This window comes from Ochotona princeps, chromosome 19 (assembly GCF_030435755.1).
Source record: "Ochotona princeps isolate mOchPri1 chromosome 19, mOchPri1.hap1, whole genome shotgun sequence".
Taxonomy (NCBI): domain Eukaryota; kingdom Metazoa; phylum Chordata; class Mammalia; order Lagomorpha; family Ochotonidae; genus Ochotona; species Ochotona princeps.
In genome coordinates, this window is record NC_080850.1 from 17,629,751 (window position 1) to 17,648,429 (window position 18,679).

Sequence of the window (18,679 nt, forward strand, 5' to 3'; positions counted from 1 at the left end):
GCCACAAGCAGGGAGCTGGATGGGAAGCAGGGCCATCAGGATACGAACCAGCATTATTTGGGATTCCAGTATGTGCAAGGCTACTGTGCTGGACCCATGTATCCCATAAGTTTTGATATGTTTGTTTTTGTTAATTTGTTTCAAAGAATTTTTATTTGCCTTTTGATTTCTTTTGTGACCCATTGTTCATTCATGAGCATTTTTTTTCAGTCTTGATGTGTTTGTACATTTTCTTGAGTTTCTTTTGTTGTGAATGCTCAGCTTTTATTTCATTGTGATTGGAAAAGATACATGGTATGATTTCAATTTCCTTGGAATGTGTTGAGACTTGTTTTAAGCCCTTATATATGGGCTATCATAGACACTGTTTCATGCACTGCTGAAAAAAATTTGTGCCTGCAGCTGTGGGGTAAAATGTTCTATAGCTATTTATTAGGTCCATTTGTTCAAAAGTTGGCAGAACCATGGAATAGTAAAGAGATTAGTGACTAGCAAGATTGATGAGTGGACAGGACATAGGATTTTAGGATGGTGAAACTATGTGTCATTAAATGGTGGGCACATGTCAAAGATCCTTTGTCAAAATCCACAGAATGTACAACACCTAGCGTGAATCCTGATGTAAGTGATGAGCTTTGAGTGATAATGACGTATCAGTGTAGTTTTGATTAACAAATGTACCTTTGCAGTTTGATATGTAAATGGTGGTGGTAGTAGTAGTATTGATTTGTATGTATGGGGGTGTTGTGCATATCTGAGGATTAGGGTATATAGAAACTCTCTGTATTTTTTTATTCCTAATTTTGCTGTGAATCTAAATAAAATTTCAATTAGTAAGATTACATTAACTTCAAATAACTTCAACTAACCCAATTAGTAATTTTAGCAAACTTTGTTAGTGTCATGTGCGTGCAAACAATTAATATGCCTCTTTTCTGCTCTTCCACCACCTGAGGATGTGTTTCTGAGAGAAGACTTAATTCAGCCTGATTCTAAGGGTGATAAAGAGGGAAAAGATGATCAGGTTAGGGTTACCTAAGTTCACCTCATTTTCTAAGCTTATTTGTTCATCTGTAGTAATATCAGGTTCACATTGGGTTATAAGCAGTGACTTTGACATTTTTATGAATCTGGGTGTTATCCTTAACAGATAACTGTATGAGAATTTTATTTATTTTTTATGATGAAAGACATGTACTTAGAATTAGACAGCTGAATTCAGTATAAATGATCCCTTTTTTTGGCGACATCCAGAGCGTTACAAGCAGGTGCCAGCTGCACAGGTGCCTTCTTTTCTCCATCAGATGTGGTCTGAGCGTTGACTTTGGCCACATCAGTGTCATAGAGCTTCTTCACAGCTTGTTTGATCTGGTGCTTGTTGGCCTTGACATCCACAGTGAACACCAGTGTGTTGTCTTTCGTCTTCTTCGTAGCGGACTCTGTGGTCAGGGAGCTTGATGATGGCCTAGTGGTCAAGCTTGCTCTCCTGGGGTTGCTCCTCTGAAGGCATTGGGGCTGCCAGAAGGTGGGTGACATGCAGATCTTCTGTGCCTGTGGACACCTTTCAGCACCGCATTCTTGGCCTTTGCTTCCACTTTGGCTTTGGGAGGGGCAGGAGCTTCCTTCTTTGCCTTTGGCACATTCTTGATGAAAAGCTGCACAAGCGACTTAACAATAGTAACTTTCAATTAAAAAAAAAAAACATGCGCAGGGGTGGGGAGAGAGCCAGCACAGCAGCACAGCAAGCTAATCTTCTGCTCATAGTGCCAGTATCTTATATAGGTGCCAGTTTGTGCCCTAGCTGCTCCACTTCCAATCCAGCTCCATGCTATGACCTGGAAGAACAGAGTAGGATGGCTCAGGTCCTTGGGCCCCTGCACCCATACAGGAAATCTAGAAGAAGCTCAGGCTCCTGGCTTCAGATCAGCTCAGCTTTAGCCATTGCAGCCACTTGGAGAGCAAAGCAGCAAACGGAATCTCTCTCTCTCTTTATGTATAACTTTACCTTTCAAATAAGGTGAAATACTATTGAGCAGTAAAAGAGAAGGACTACTGATACATCAATTACAGGATGAACTGTAATTGCCTACACTAAGTTAAAGAAACCAGACCCAATACTCGACTTTCCATTTGAATAACTTCCTGGAGAAGACAATTCTTTAGGGATATAAAACTGGTGTCAGTGGTGTCCAGGGCACAATGGGTAGGTTGAACACAAAGAAAACAGAAAGAAGTTTGGGGGATGGTTTTTGGTTGTAGAAGTGATTTGTAGACTGAAAAAAATATGGAAAATGTCCATGTAAAGTTATACCCAAAAGAAGAGAACTTCAAACATCAAAGAGCTAGCTGCTAGAAAAATGGCTCCCAAAATGATTGCAGGGCCGAAATCTCTTAGCAGGGACTAACAAGGGCAGTTCTTCCACGAGTGCCTTGAGCTATGTGCAGAGCTGGAATGAGATCATTACTATTAATTATTTAATTTATGATTTCTTTGATTAACCAGTTATTGTGTTTTTTAAATTCTGGAGGCTGACTCCTATACACAAGGGGCTCACAACCCAGTGAGAGGGTTAGGAAAAAGATAAAGAGGACCGGCATGGTAGCCTATCAGCTAAAGTCTTCACCTTGCATACACTGGTATCCCATATGGGCACCAGTTCGTGCCCTGGCTGCTCCACTTCCCATCCAGCTCCCTGCCTGTGGCCTGGGAAAGCAGTAGAGGATGGCTCAACGCCTTGGGACCCTGCACCAGTGTGGGAGACCCAGATGAAGTCCCTGGCTTGTGGCTTCAGATCGACTTAGCTCTGGCCATTGTTGCCACTTCGGGATTGATTCAGAAGATGGAAGGTAATTTCTCTGTCTCTCCTTCTCTTTATAAATCTGCCTTTCCAATAAAAATAAATAAATCTCAAAAAAAAGAAAAAGATAAGGACAGTATGACATGCTCATTACTTTCAATATTTAAAGAACGGGTATGTAATTAGACTTTTTATCTAATACTCAACTAAAAGCACAGGCTGAATGTCCCTTGGAACTTAGTAACAGTGGGATGTTAGCTAGTATTTACTGACTGTGAGAATGTTATCCTAAACACCCGTTTAAATCTCAGAAAGCAGTGTGAGTTACATACTATTACTGTCTTCCTTTGTAGATGAGACAACAAAGCCACAGCAATGTTTGTTTAAGCTCACACAGCAAATAAAGGACAATTTTAAATGCTGGTAGGATTGCTACCTTAAAAAAAAGATTTATTCCTTTTTATTGGAAAGGCAGATTTACAGAGAGAATGAGATAGAAAGATCTTCCATCTGCTGGTCCACTGCCCCGGTGGCCGTAACAGCAGAGCTGAGTTGATCTGAAACCAAGAGCCAGGAGCTTCCTCTAGGTCTCCCATGTGGGTGTGGGCTCCCAAACCTTTGGGTCATCCTCAACTGTGTTCCCAGGCCACAAGCAGGGAGCTGGGAAGGAAGTGGAGCAGCGGGGACACGAACCAACACCCACGTGGGATCCTGGTGTATGCAAGCAGAGGACCATAGCAACTAGGCTACCATGCCAGGCTCAGGATTGCCATCTTTTAACAATAATGTATGCTACATCTAGTGCAGTGACCTGGAATAGATCAACTGCTGAACTTTGGAACCGATAGTTGCAACCCTGGCTTTGGCTCAGTTTCCCTAGCATCACAGGAGAACTGCAGCTATGTATACAAAGACCAAGCATGCAAAACACTGCAGCTTAAGGCACCAGGATCAACTTTCTTTGGGATTCCTTTGTGTATTTATCATTTTGCATCTCCGCCCCTGACTATCAAAAGAATACTTAATTATTGTAGAATACCAAAGAAGGAAAGAGCAGGTGTTGGGCATTGTGGTGGAGTGATTGAGCTGCTTCCTATACCCACATTGCATCCCAGTATTTCTGGTTCAGCCCTTTCTCTGATTCCTGATTTTGCTTCCTACTAATGTATACCCTGGCAGACAGCAGATGATGGCCTACACTTTTGAGTTCCTGCTACACCCGTGGGAAATTCAGCAGGAATTCCAGCTCCTTAGGTCTTGGCCTTGTTTAGCTCAGGCTGTCATGGGCATTTGTGGAACATAACAGCAGATAGAAGATCTCTCTCTCTCACACACACACACACACACTTTGCCTTTCAAATGAAAATAAATAAACAATAGGGAAAACCATGACTTAAAAATTTTTTTAAAATTAAGGGGAATTGGCATGTTGGCATAGTAAGTCATGCCTCTACCTGCAGTGCCAGCATCTCATATGGACACTGGTTGGAGTCCTGGCAGCTCAGCTTCTTATCCAGTTCCCTGCTAATGTACCTGAGAAACAAACAGGGAATACCTCAAGTTCTTGGGCCTCCACTTCTACATGGTGGACCTGGAGGAAGCGCCAGGCTTCTGGCTTCACACCAGCCTAGCTCCATGTGTTGTGGCCATTTGAAGAGTGAGCCACCGCACAGAAGATCTCTCTGCCTCTTCTTTTCTGTCTGTAAATCTTCCTTTCAAATAAAAATAAAGCTTGTGAGAGACAGGAAAAACTGAGTAAAGTAAGTAAAGTGCTTACAGAGGTAAGCACTACTAATGTTTTGGCACGTTCCTTCTACTCATCTTTAAAATGTCTTATTTACATAGCTGAGATCATAAGTTTTGTTACTGTATTTTTTTTAACATCAGAGCATAAACTCTCATCATTTTAAGTGGCTGCAGTATAATCCGTCATATGGAGATCTTAAATTTATGAACCGTTCCTTCACAGTTAGATGTTTAGGTTGTTTCTAATATTTTCGCTATTATAAATAAACCGTGATGAGCAGTCTAATATATAAATCTATGTAGTCATGGCAGATTATTTTTTTAGGACAGCTTCCCAGAAGTGTAATTACTGGGTTAAATGTCATGAATATTCTAAAGATTATGTAGAGAAGTAATATTCTTTATGAATATCAAATACAGTTTTTCAACCATAAAGAATCAGTTTTTTGGATTTATTTACACACACACAAACACGCGCGCGCGCAGAGTGCTCACATCTGCTTGTTCATTGCCAAAATGTCTATGCAGCTGAAGCTGGGCTGGGACTGGAGCCAGGAGCCAGGAATACAATCCAGGTCTCTCAGTTGATTACCAAAAACCCAATTCCTTGAACTCTCACCACTCTGCCTGGGTCTGCTTCAGGACCAAGCAAGAGCAGGGAACCGGGACTTGGAATTTAATCAGATATTTCAATGTCCATGTGGGCATCTGACACACTAAGCCGAATGCCAGCTCCAGAAAATACACTGTTTACAATGATGGAAAGGCTTCCAGGTGTGTGTGTGTGTGTGTGTGTGTGTGGTATTGTACACCACTGTGGAAGGAAGGGGATATATCAGACAAAACCGGGACTTTTCTGACTCGTTGGCAGTGCCTTAGCCACCATATTTTTCCTCTTGCAAGTTAACTCCCTATTTCCCATCTACATGCTGATTAAATATTGATCCATTGAGTGCCAGCAAATGGGAGTAAATTTTGTATTGTCTGTTGCAAAAGATTGTCCCACAGAATCCTTTCAACATGAGGCTTGTGCATTTTTAACTTGGCATAGGCCTTTCACTGCCATTGTCTCAGCCATGTCTGGGTTAGACTGACTGGGGGTAGCTCTTCCCATTCCCAGGTCTTTCATCAGAAACTCAAGCCCGGAACAAGTGATTTACAAGGTACTGGATGGAAACAGCACTGGGACTGCAGTTCTGGTCTCATAGCTCAAGGACTAAAGTCTGCTTCTCATATTTTATGTTGAAACCCTAATCCCAATATGAGACAGAGCCTACAAGGGGGTAATAAAGGTAAAACAAGGTCCTAAGAGCAGGGCTCTACTCCTATGGGACCGGGGTCCTCAGAGAAAGAAGGGCACCAGTGCACCGCTCTGTCCTTCCCTGGCTCCACCTGCATGTGGAAAGAGCAGGCCATTGAAGACACACAAAGAAAGAAGGTGGGCACCTGTAAGGCAGGAAGAGAGGCTCCACCAGAAACCAGTCTCAATGGCAACTTGATTTCGGGCTTCTAGCCTTCAGGGATGAGAGATGCAGTACAGGACAGGCCAGGTCGAGCTGCAACACCAACCAGTTCACAATATGGCCAGGACTGGGAGCTGGCTGGGCCATGCTGGGCGGCAGCACCCAGCAGCATGAGCTGGAACTAGTACAGCACCTGCCAGCAAACGTTGAGGTGAAATGGGCCATGCCAGACTGGGCTACAGTACCAACCAGCACATGTGAAACTCGGAGGGGGGCAGATGTTGGTAGCGGAGTTTGGGAGTGGCTATCCTACTGGCCACTGCTCCCGCTGACAAGCATGAGAACTGGAACCGGGGGCAGACCAGGCCGGGTGGGGCTACAACTCCTGTTCTGCATGTGAGCTGGGTTAGAGGGAGAGTTAATCTACGGTATCTACTGGTGCATGCATGAGCTAGAGTAAGTGCAGGCTAGTTGGGTTTTGCCACAACATCAGCTGGTAAGTGCTGGGACTGGGGGAAAATCCTGTCAAGCTAGACAGCAGAACCACCTGGAGAGTACAAGATCTGCGACTGGAAGTGGACCCAGCAAGGAAACTGCAGGCACCTCACTGATTGGTTGTGGCTTCTTCCATTGGTGAACATGAGAACCAGGTCTGGGGGTGGGCCTGGCTAGACAGATGGTGGCACCCACTGGAATGAGTGTGGACTGGATAGTAGGGACCGTTGGATGGAGCTAGGGCTTTAATGCCCATTGATATGTACGAGAGCTGAATGGGATGTGGGGTAGACTGAGACCTGTCTGCTACACATATTTTCAAGCGTAGGAAACAGGGCTGGGGGCAGGCCTGGTGGGGATTATTAGGGATCACTCTGACTAAGCTGAAGCTCGCACTGGTGTATGTGTGTGGCTGTGTGTGTGGTGGGCAGGGTTGGTCTGGCCCATAGCATCCATTGGTGTATGTAAAAGATGAGGCTGGAGAGAGAACTAACCCAGGAATTGCAACTGCTAGTGTGCGTGTAGGCTGATATGGGTGACAGACTTAGCCCGATCCCATACTAGTAAGCACACACAAGAATCAGGTCTGGGATCACCTCAGATGTAGTTTATGGGTATCCCCTCAATGGAACCGCAGGACTTGGATCTCCAACTATGGGGATAATCATAGAGTCTGTGATCTGACCATGGTGTATATGTGTCAGAACTGGGCCTCCCAAGTGACTAAGATGGAGCAGTGGATGGCATTCTCAGATGCATATGGGGGATATGGCAGACCTGTGGGGGCCTGCAGAGGACATCTGGATCATAGCGGAGGAAGGAGAACAGAACAAATTGGTCAACTACTCCAGTCAAGCGTTGACAGCAAATATCTTGGCAAATAGAGACTCTGAGGTGGACAGTGTCAGCCAATGGAAGGATTTCCTCATCCTTGGTTGGCGAGACCAACATCATTTCAGAACCATCGAAACCACTTGAGCAGAACCGTGGTAGCATGCCCCACACCAGGGACCCTGGGATGACATCAACTGGCTGTTTCCTATCCCCAGGGACCGGGGCAGCTGGGAGACTGGATGTGGCGTCTCCCCTGATTTCCCCCTTCCCCCCCAGATACAGGAGGAAGAAAGGGAAACTTTAGAAACAATGGTCTCACCCACACTCCTTAAGTCTTCAACCCTTCCCACCCTGGTTAACTATGTAACCATCATAAAAAATATAAAATTAAAAAAAAGAATGATTGGAATTTGCTAGCAAATTGGGACCTGTCTTTCTCTTCCTGATTTCTGCCTTTCAAGATAAAAATATCTTATCCTATGTCTATCTTGACTTTGTTTATTGGAAGCACATGATAGCCTGGTTTTACAAGTTTACAGCTGGAGAGAAATTTTTGTCACAGGTTGAGTCATACCTCCAATCTTATCCATACTGGATTTAGATGCTATTTAGATAAGACGCTAGACTTGGGATTGATGCTGGAGGGAGTTAGGAGTTTAAGGACTGCTGGGATGGAGTGAATATATTCTGTATGTAAGAAGAAGAAAGAATGGTTGGATGGAATTATGTTTCTTTAAATTGTGTGCTGAAACCCTGTACCCCAATATGACTATATTTGAAGATAGAGCCTGCCCAGAGGTAATATATTAAATGAATTCACAAGGATAAACCCTCCTCCTGGAGGGCTGGTATCCTTTCTCACTTTCTCCTTCGTGGAGGGAAGAAGCCATATGAAGGCCCAGTGAAAAGTAAGTCCTCTACAAGTTGGCAAGTTGAGAAGGAGAGTGCGATTGATTTTGTAAGCAAGACTGTTCTTTTTTTTTAAGTTTAGAATATTCTTTTGTTATTATTATTACAAAGACAGATATACAGAGAGGAGGAGAGATAGAGAGGAAGATCTTCCGTCCGATGATTTACTCCCCAAGTGACCGCAACGGCCGGTCTGCGCCAGTCCGAAGCCAGGAACCAGGAACTTCTTCCGGGTCTCCCACACGGGTGCAGGGTCTCAAAGCTTTGGACCGTCCTCAACTGCTTTCCCAGGCCACAAGCAGGGAGCTGGAAGGGAAGTGTAGCTTCCAGGATTAGAACTGGAGACATATGGAATCCCAGCACATTCAAGGCGAGGACTTTAGCAGCTAGGCCATGGCGCCAGGCCCTCTTTTTTTTTTTAAATTATGTCTTTATTTTAAATGCAAGAAGAAAATGGGAGAGAGAGGAGAGAAAAGGAAAGTCAACATGATAAAGAGGAGACAAGGCATTAACCCATATTCAGAACAGCTTTCTTCAGGGAACAAACAAGAGGCGACTCACTCAGCATGTACACAAGTGAACAGTGGTAAGGAGCCCAGAGTCCAACTCCCTTACAGATTCAAGTCCAGGCAGCTGAGGGTCCGGAAGGGGAGGGAGTTCGGCAGAGCCTAGCAGCTTTGGACTTATCACAGGCTAGGTTGAGTTGATTTAACAAAGAATGCAGTGAGCCTGGAAGTCCCTCCAGGGGTTGGATTTGCTCTCAGACACTTACGCAAAGAACTCAAATGGCTCAAAGGCTTACCTATAGGCAAGGAACTAAAATTATTCTAAGCCTTACTTAACTCTTTGACTCTAAGTACAGATAGTGAGAATGTGCTGGTTTTTTTCTGGCTGCTCCTTACTGACACTGGGCCTCGATTTGGGGATTGCATTGACTGAAGGAGCAGATCAGTCTTGCAGTGTTCCTGCATGATGGCTCCGGATATAGCAATCAGCCATTCCTAGGAGAATTTTTAAATATGTTAAATATACATGGTAGGAATAAAAGCACTGTAATGGGGAGGATGAAAGGAGATATGGAAACATTGTCCATGATTGAAAAATTGGCAAAAATGTGGTGGGGCTATTTGGGGACAGATTTCATTAACACACTTTTTTTTTTTTTTTTTTTTTTTTTGCATGAAGTCCCTTTTCTTACTGCATCCAACTAGTTGGTGTAAAAGCAGCACTGTCCATGCAATAGGAGGTGAAGTCCTTCTTTTGATGGCGAGGCAGTCTAAACCCCAGCATTTTTGGAAGACCACTGCCATGATCCTGGAAGTGATACAACTGTTGTACTAGGTCATTTGTGTCTTCTGGGACCACAAGAGATAAGTCTTTAATTTTCTTTGTCTTGTCTGCTGAAATTACCAGTTGGCTGCTCCTGTCCCAGTTCCTGCCAGGGCACTCAATGAGATTACCAACAGAGTGAGTCAAAAATCCCTCTTGATGTGGTGGGTTGGAGGGATGGTCTAGGGTATAGGACAAAGGGGGAAATGGGAAAGTGACTGTACAAATTCTAGTTAGTGGGAAGACAGATATGACTGTTCCAGAGAAAGAACACCCCGTTTCTGTTCCTGTGCATACAATCATATGGTAATGTTGTAGGGTTTTTCGACCCCAACTACGGCAGCAACGTCAATTGTTGTCTCGCAGGAAAGAAGAATTTTCATGCGGACACAGTTTAGTTTTAAAGCAAGATTTATTAGAAAAAGTTGAGAAAGGAGACTCCCATCCTAGTGATGGCAGGGCGCTTTGAGATCCTCTGCCATCATGGCAGGAGAAGTGGAAAAAAGAGACCCTAGTCCCCTGCCATAGTGGCAGGAGGAAAAGTAAAGAGAGACCTATATCAATGGTGGAGAAAGCATCTTTTAAAGGTTCCCCTCAAAGATATTTCTCCATAAACAAAGAAAATTCCTGGTACGTGGCCTTGGGACAAAAGGCCAGAAAGGTGTCACTGGCCAACTTCCTTGGTCCCTTTCTAATGATAAAGAGGCCAGTCTGAAGCCCTCCCCCTTGGCTTCAGGTGTCACCCTTGTCTCTTGGGGAAGCATTCTTGATAAGTTAAGATATGCACTTGTCTTGGGAGAGATGTGCTCTGGTGAATCCAAGACATGGTGGGGAAAATACCCCTTTATATTTGAGAAAAAAATGACTTGGGGACCCAGAAAAACCTAACTGCTACTACCCAGTCTAACTCCTCTCACGGTAAGAGATCACTTCACAGCTTCCTAGCGACATGGGAACCTGACAAGTAGATGCCATGGAGGCCGCATCTATTGGGTGTGAAGAACTGATTGTACTATTCACAAGAGGTGAGGTCTGATGATAATCCGGTTACAGGTGTGTGAGAGAATGAACTCACTTTATCGGAAAAGGGGAAGAGAGAACCTACGATACATAGAAAGACCGACTGACAAGGCCATTAACAAAAATGCCTTGGATAGATAGAACCATCAGTATTTTTTGCCTCGTGCCATGTTGGTGTTATTTCCTGGGAACTCCAAAAGAGATATAACCTAGTGGTTCTGCTAGAAAGGTTCCGATCTGTGTCACATATGCCTTGGTCCTGTCTCAGAACTTGCAGGTGGTGGGAAAGGTGTGTACAGACCCAGCATGCGGAGACATTGGGATCGTGTTTAAAGAATAGGCTAGAGCAAATGTTGATGGCAGATATGTAAGACTTCAGGGAGGAAGTATTGATGTGAGGCACACAGGGCTTTAGGGGCACAAAAGGGGACCACATCAGAAGCAGCAGACAGACAGCAGAGAAGCATCCTACCCAAAAGAGGTAAGAGAGTACTAGGAGAATTTTTGTCAGGACTAAGAGTTCAAGTGCAGACAGTGACAGAGGGTGCCAGGGCATTGCAGTAAGAAATATGAACAGAAGGTACATGGATAGCTGCATAAGAGTGAAGGCACAGACATTGACCCAGAGGCAACAATCTAAGATGAGCTAGAAAAAGTATACTGATGATGTTGAATACCTATTTGATGGAATCCGTGGAATTCAGGAATTGTCAGGGACATGAGCAGGCAATTCTTCTGGTAGTGCATGGAGCTTCATCCACGTAAGAGTTGTGGGTCCCGTGGGGGTAGATTTGTTACAGAGGAGAAGGAGAGAGACCTTCCATCCCCTGGTTCACTCGAACAGCTGAAGTTGGGCTGGTGCAAAAGCAGAAGCCAGGAGGTTCTTCTGAGTATCCTATGCGGGTGTAGGGTCCCAAGCACTTGAGCCAGCCTCCACTGCTTTCTCATGCCATAAACAGGGAGCTGGATTGATAGTGGAGCAGTCAGGACTCTAACAGCCACCAGATGGGATGCCTGCACTGTAGGTGGAGGCTTAGCGTGTTATGCTACCACAGTGACCTCAATTTTAATGAAATGCAATGTGTCTAGGGAGGATGACCCTTGAGTTACCAGTGTGAGGGGCAGTCAGTATCACCGGATAGGGCCCATTTCGTGTGGCTTTTAACGTAGCATCATTTTGTTTGAGATAGACTTAGTTATTGAATAGAAAGGTAGAAGTACACCCATATAGGTTTGGGTAGGTATACTGTCTGCATTGGTCCATGAATAAAAGTGTGTTTCATTGAAAAGAAGGAAAGAAAAAGAAATGGTTTCAGAGTTGTGAAGCAGAAGGAGGCCTGGTATGAGAACAGGTCTCCCGTGGAGGATTTCAATGGACTGCATATTAATGGTTTCCAGGGAAGAAACCTAATGCTTAGTGGGGCCAGAGAAATAAGTTTTACACAATCTAGGTGCATCAGGGTTTGTTTTAAAATACTGTTCCTACATTTTGCCTTCCCTGAAGAGGGAGGATGATAGGAAATATGGAAGTGGCATGAGAGAGGTCAATACTAGCTGAGTCATTTGGGAGACAAATTCTGATCTGTTATTTGGATGCAAGCCAATCTGGAGCTAATATCCCTTAATATTATACCAGAAATGATGGCGGCTCCCTTATTAGGGTGGAAAACTCGTACCTATCTGAGAAGGCACCCACCATACCCAGAAGGTAATGTAGCCACATATCTGGTGGCACATGAGTGAAGCCAATCTGCCAGTCTCCCCCTGAGAGTGATCCGTGGGCCTGCTGAGTAGGAAGCAGGGCTGGTCTGGTCCTGGAGCTGGGATTGACAGTTTGATGGGTGCTACAGGTCTGGGATATGGTGTGCGGAGTTTCCTGTAGAGAGTGTATCGGCTGTATTGTGAATCTAGAAAATGAAGAAGAGTTTGGGTTTGAATAATATAGACAGTAGAGGTTTTAAAAAATTTATTTTTTATTGGAAAGGCAGATTTACACAGAGAGACAGAGAGAAAGATCTTCCATCTACTAGTTTACTTGCCAAGTGGCTGTAACAGCCAGAGCTGAGCTGATCTGATGCCAGAAGCCAGAAGCTTCTTTCCGGATCTCCCATGTGGGTGCAGGGTCCCATGGCTTTGGGCCATCCTCTACTGCTTTCAGTTGGGAATGAACCAGCGGGCAAAGAAGCTTTCTGTCTCTCCTTCTCTCTGTAATTGTCTATCCAAAAAAAAAAAAAAAAAAAAAAAAAAAAAAAATCTAAAAAAACCCACCCAAATATAAGTATAGAGAAGAAATGGCTTATGTGGGATAGGAAAGCTCAGCAATGCTGAGAAGAGTCTTTTTTAGGGTTTGTAGTGGAATTTCTAGTGGGGAGGTCTCTTGTAAGGGCTCATCTAGATTGCCTTTGGTGGCTTCATAGAAAGGTTTAAACATAAGAGGGAAGTCTGTAATGCAGATGGAAAAATATTGCACGAGTACCAAGTGAGAGAGGAGGCCACGCTTAATACATGACGCAGGAAGGGAGTACATTGCCTTGTATGGGGCTGGAGGAATTGTGCAAGTATCTGGTGACATGAGAAGTGCTAGAAAGATAACAGAGGTGAGATTAGCCGGCCCTTTGACATATTCTCTAACCTTTTCAGCTAGAAAAGTTAAAAGGCTGGAGCAGTGCAGACAGGTTTCTCAGGAGGGGCTGCAGGGTAGCAGATAATCAACATAACAAAAAAGAGTGGGGTTGAGGTGAGTAGTCGCCATAGGCTAGGTGTGCCCACAGGGTATGTCCAAGGATGTGCAGGCTGTCTCACTTTGGAGTCACAGTCCAGGGACCTCTCCAACCAAATGATTACCAGAGTCAGAGCAGGTAGTGATTGTGAAGATGGATGGAGAGGAATTGTGTCCAAGCTGGGAAAAAGGAAGCTGTAAGGAGTATGTGAGAGAGAGAGGAGAGACCAGGAATTGGGCACAACTGGGAGTGTGGGGTGGACGCAGTGTTAGCAGTCCTGTACCACGTGATAAGAACCATTTATAAGGAACCAAAATGGCCCTAAGACTTCTGCTGTTGCTTTGTCCAGCTGTTGGTTTGTTCCCAAATGGCCCTCAAGAGAGCTGAGAGTTCAATCCAGGTCTTTTGTGTGTGTGATGGGGAGTCTACTACTAGAGCCACCGTCTGTTGCCTTCCAGGATCAGCATTAGCAAGAAGTTAAAACTGGGAGCAAAACTGGAGCTGGAACCCTCACACTCCTATATGGATAGAAGTCCCTTATTTTTTTTTAAGTTTTTTTTTTTTTTTTTAAGATTTATTTACTTATTTGGAAGCCAAAGTTGCAGAGAAAGAAGGAGAGAGGGAGAGGCGGAGTGAATCTTCCATTTCCTGCACACTCTCCTCATTCCCCAAATAGCTGCAATGAGCAGAGCTGGGTCAGTGGGAAGCCAGGAGCCAGGATTCTCATCCAGGCCTCCCTCCTGGGTGCAGGGCCCAAACACTTGGGCCATCCTCTGCTGCTTCCTCAGGCACCTTAGCAGGCAGCTGGATCAGAAGTGGTGCAGTTGGGACTGGAACCAGCATCCCTATGGGATGCCAGTATCTCAGCCTAACTCACTCCATCACGGCACCATGGTGGTGTATCTTTATAGCCCTGCCAAAAAGCTCAATCCCCCAAACTTGGGTTTGACTAAAGAGGCTCAGTGAATGAACAGATGACTCTCGGTTTCCATAACCAGGCTTTGATGAAGCTTGTGGGATCTTAGGCAAGTCACTTCTGGTTACTGGTTTTCTCCTGTAAATTAAGGCCTGCTGGAGCAGGCTGTAGAGGTTGCCCAGATGTAGGTTTGAATAGAGGCTCTTGATACTCTTTGCCCCCAGGTTTAGTTTCCGCATGTCTAAAAGAAACAATAATACCAAACCCCTAGCATAAATAAAAGGCCAAAAGACCTTTTCCGTTGTTACTCAACTCAATGGATGTAAACGACACAGTGCACCTTTGGTACTTGGTGTTTGACCCACCAGGGCTTTTCTTTCTCTTTTTTTAATTCTAGCTGATAGCGAGCCTTCAGTAAGGGAGTCGTTATTATGTTCGGTTCTCTTTTTAGCCATCCCAAATCGGGATTTTTCTCTCCAAGCAGCCCACGGGCTTTGGCGCGCCAGTGTGTCCCGGCCCTTCCCTCCGCGCAAGGTTCCCATTCTCCTCTTCCGCAGCTCTGGGACAGCCGCTCTTCACCATCCCCTCCTCCCAGTCCGAGGGCAAGGCTCCTTGATTTGTGTCTCGCTAAGGAAACAGCTCCTTAGAGCGCTTAGTTCTTTGTGCTGGGCGGGCCGGTTAACTCTTTCGGAGCCTGCCTGCTACAGTGGTGGTCTCAGGGGATGCCGCGGGGCGTCACCCAGGGCCATCTACCCCTTGCAGGACCATCTGCCCCTTGCAGACCCGGTGAAACTGGTCGCGAAGCAAAGGGGTCCCGGAATCCCGACCCTCCCCAGGGCGCATCCATCATCAGTCTGATCCTTGGGCAGGCACAACTGCTTCCGCGCGGTTCCCACTTCCTGAGGCAGCCTGGATTCCCCCCCCCGCCCCCCAAGGCTTCACCGGCTCCTCCCAGGCCCTCCGGCCCCCTCCGGGCGGGCTTCTCCCCTCCTCCAGCCCCCGGCGGAGTCCGGTGGGGCCGGGGGTGGGGTGGGGTGGAGCCTCTCGGCCAGGGGTTGAAAGCGCGGCGGGGAGGGCGCGCGGGGCTTCCAGACGCGCTGCCAACGCCGCCGCCGCCGGCGGACCGGGGGCAGCATGGCCGAGGGCGTGTGAGCCCCGAGTGCCAGGGGCTTCAGCCACCATGACCGGGGGCGCGGGCGCCGCCCGACTCTGTCTGCTGGCGCTCGTGCTGCAGCTGCCCCAGCCGCGGGCGGCGCGGGAGCTGGGATGGACGGGAAGTAAGTGGCTGGGAGCTGGGGGTGGGGTGGGGGATGGAGGCTTGGTGGGCTTGGCGGCGGGACCCCTAGGAGTCGCCTAGCGGGACCGAGTGCTTGGATCACGGCGTCTGCAATTACCGGGGTCTGCGTCCTGCTGCCCCCTAACCTAGGAGCCCAGGCTTTGTTTCCACGTAGTTCTCTCTGGGAGGTGGTGCAGGTCGGAGAACCAGAGCCAGCAGAAACAGCCGCCTGCTCCTCTTGCCTTTCCCTCTGCTCCTTCCTCCGTTTTCCTGCTTTTGGCTTCTCTTTCTGCTGCTCTCCTGGTCTAATCGTTTTTCTCACGGTCCCTCTGCTCCGCCTTTCTTCTTTTTTTTTTTTTCCTTTTCTCCCTCCCTTCCTGCCTCCCTCTTCCTTTCTCATCCTTGTCTTGCATCTGTTCTCGCCGCTCACTGCAGCTCCGCGCATCCCAGGCTAGGGGCTGACTGGGACCACATGCTATGGCAAGCGCACGCGGAGGTGTAGTGGATAAAATGCCCACAGGGGACAATGGTGGCCTGCTGGTTGTCGCCAGCTGTTGCACCTCGGACCCCAACGCTGACCGTGAATGTTGTTTAAAGCAGATATGACTCACCCATTGCACAGATGGGAGAACTGAGGCCCTTGGAAGTGGAAGGTCTTGTCCCTATCCCCACCGCAGACTGAGGTCAGCGTGGGCACTGGAAACCAGGGATTCCATTGCCAAGGGCTCTCTGGGCTTCAGTTTCCCGTTCTCTGAAGCTATGGGTTTGAACTCGCAGCTTCCAGCTTAGAGGTTCACGACTAGTTTCCCAGACACCTCCTGGTGCTGAGCTCCCTGCCTCCGGGGGTTCTTGTCGATTTCGCGGAAGGCGCGGTCCCGAGGGGGATGGAGGTGGGTGGAGCGGTGCCTGGGGTCTGTCATTTTGACCGGAGAAACCTTAACCTTGGCCTTGCTGCTGGCGGAGGCCCTGGGACGAATCCAGACCCCCCAACTTGCTGGGACCAACAGTCAGCGTTTTCCAATGAAGCCAGGGCTAGCGGCTTGAGCTGGGCAGGCGGGACTAGCCGTCGGGAGAGTGGGCTGTGCTGGGCCCGTTGTGCGGAGCGTCCCGGGGCGGGGTCCGGAGGCCACCCCTGCGTTCCCAGAACCGTCTTGTTTCCAAAGGGAAATTGAGGCAGGGAGGTCACCACGAGTCCCAGGAAGTCCTCCGTTCCCTACTAGCCGTGGGGACTGGTTCAGGGAGAGGGAACCTCATCATGTTCATCTCTTAATTTCCTGAGGCCCAAGTCAGCCTTAGTGCAGGAGAGAAAGAAGAAAAGAAAGCAAAGGACTGCTCTGAGAGCAGGCACCCTTTCCAAATCCTGGGTCCTCGGAGACCACTCCGTGAGGCGAAGTCGCTGGAAGTAATGAAGTGTATAAACAACGTAGAATAATCTGCAGTCCCCAGATCCACAGTTGCTATTAATATTTTGGTTTTCCTCCTCCAGTCTGTGTGTGTGTGTGTGTGTGTGTGTGTATGTATCCAATTGGAAACATACCATGCATCTTGCGTTTTTCACCTCACATTATGGACATTTCCCAAATCGTGAAATTCTCCACCAAAACATGAGCTTAATGACCCTATAAATTCTATCAAAGGATCGCAGATGTGTAATTTTTTTTAAAGCTACAGACCCGTCGTGAGTGTAAATATGAGGATTGATTCACTTCATTAACGAGGTGCTGTATGGAATGGAAACACTAGCTCAGAGGAGCTTTGAAAGAGCAGGGCTGAGAAGGTCTGGTCCTGTGGCTGCCCGGCACCCCAGCCAGGATTCTAGCATCTCATTTGCATCTCAGCCTTGGAGCAAACTGCAGTTACGGTTGAACATCGCAGAGTACAGGGCTTTGAGTAGTAATGATTAATAATAATAATAAAATTCAAAGTCAAAGGAGAATTTCTCTAGATAGTTCAGTAATCCTTAAGTGAACCTGTGAAAAAATGCACTGAGCGCGACCTTGGAAAAGGTGGGCAGCTTGCCTCGAGGTTCTTAGGGTGCCATGGCCTGTTGTTGAGACTTCCCAGTCTTCCTTTTTTTGCTTTCAGAGTTTTTTTTTTTAATGATTTTAAACATCATTTGGTTCCTTTAATGTTTTTTTCCCCTTAAATATCATATAGTTCCCTTTTTTTTGTTGTTTATTTTTAAAAAGAAAATAGATTGATCAGAGCCACCAGGGCAGGACTGTGCCTGTCTTGTTCCTCCATGCCTGTGAAGTACCTGTCACAGTGAGTGGCACATAGGTCAGAGCTTGGAAAGTGATAAATGAGTGAATGTGTGACTGCTGACTTTATCCGTCTGGTGAAACTCTTAGTCCAATGGGATTATTTCTGGGGATCTATTTTGAGAGCAACTACATTGTATCAGTAATCTGAAAGGCAACTTGTTGATCATTTACAATCCCAACGCTCTGTGGCAGAGCAAGTACAGTCATTCTGCATCACTGTGTTCTGTGTAATTGATGTGTTTGGTTTAGAAAGAATTGATTTCGGAGTCCTTAAGCACACCCTTTAACTTTGGTGAGTCTGACCTCTGATTTGTTTAGGTTTTGGGGAATTCCTGTGTATAAAAACAGGAGCTGCAGCTAGCGTCTCAGGTCTGCACTGCCCAGGACAATTCTCTGCTGTAATTTCAGTTCCCTGTTTGACAAAATGGGAATCCCATTCTCCACCTCCCAGAGTTGTCGTGAGAATGAAAGGGAACTTGGTGGTGAGAATGATTTGAAAAATGCATTTTACCATTATAAAAACCAACATAAGGTGAAGATGCTTGGCAGATTACAAAACAATCTCAAGGCTGACATTGTGGCATAGTGTGTTAAGCTGCTGTATGCCATGCCATCTTACAGTCCTGGCAGCCCTACTTCCAATCCAGCGCCCTGCTAATGCATAAAGGAAAGCAGCAGAAGATAGACCAAGTGCTTTGGTCCCTGAACCTATGATGGAGTTCCAGGATCTTGGCTTCAGCCTGGCCCAGCTGCAACCTGCTGTTGCAGCTCAAATGGGAGTGAACCAGCAGATGAAAGAGCTGTCTCTGTCTCTCTCTCCCTGTCTGTAATGTTCCTTTTCAAATAAATAAATCAATCTTTTTTTTTTAAGAAACCCTTTCACATTAATTTTCCTTAATAGTGTGGTGA

At 46.4% G+C, this 18,679-nt stretch overlaps 2 protein-coding genes across 2 annotated transcripts in view; one reads left to right on the plus strand and one right to left on the minus strand.

Annotated features, from left to right (window-relative positions):
- Positions 1–1,218: 1,218 nt before the first annotated feature.
- LOC118760110 (large ribosomal subunit protein uL23-like) lies at positions 1,219–1,536 on the minus strand. The gene has a single exon (XM_058677880.1). It carries the CDS (start codon positions 1,534–1,536, stop codon positions 1,219–1,221), a length of 318 nt encoding a protein of 105 aa, XP_058533863.1.
- A 13,760-nt stretch (positions 1,537–15,296) lies between these two features.
- The window catches only part of ADAM19 (ADAM metallopeptidase domain 19), an 85,724-nt gene continuing 82,341 nt past the window's right edge, over positions 15,297–18,679 (plus strand). Inside the window, exon 1 of the mRNA XM_004587495.2 lies at positions 15,297–15,507. Within this exon, the coding sequence (XP_004587552.2) occupies positions 15,411–15,507 (97 nt within the window). The 5' untranslated portion in view covers positions 15,297–15,410. The remainder of the gene's footprint in view (positions 15,508–18,679) is intronic.

Bases quoted from the DNA above. Each gene is read 5' to 3' on its own strand.
- LOC118760110 (XM_058677880.1), bottom strand. From the start codon at position 1,536: ATGTCACCCACCTTCTGGCAGCCCCAATGCCTTCAGAGGAGCAACCCC.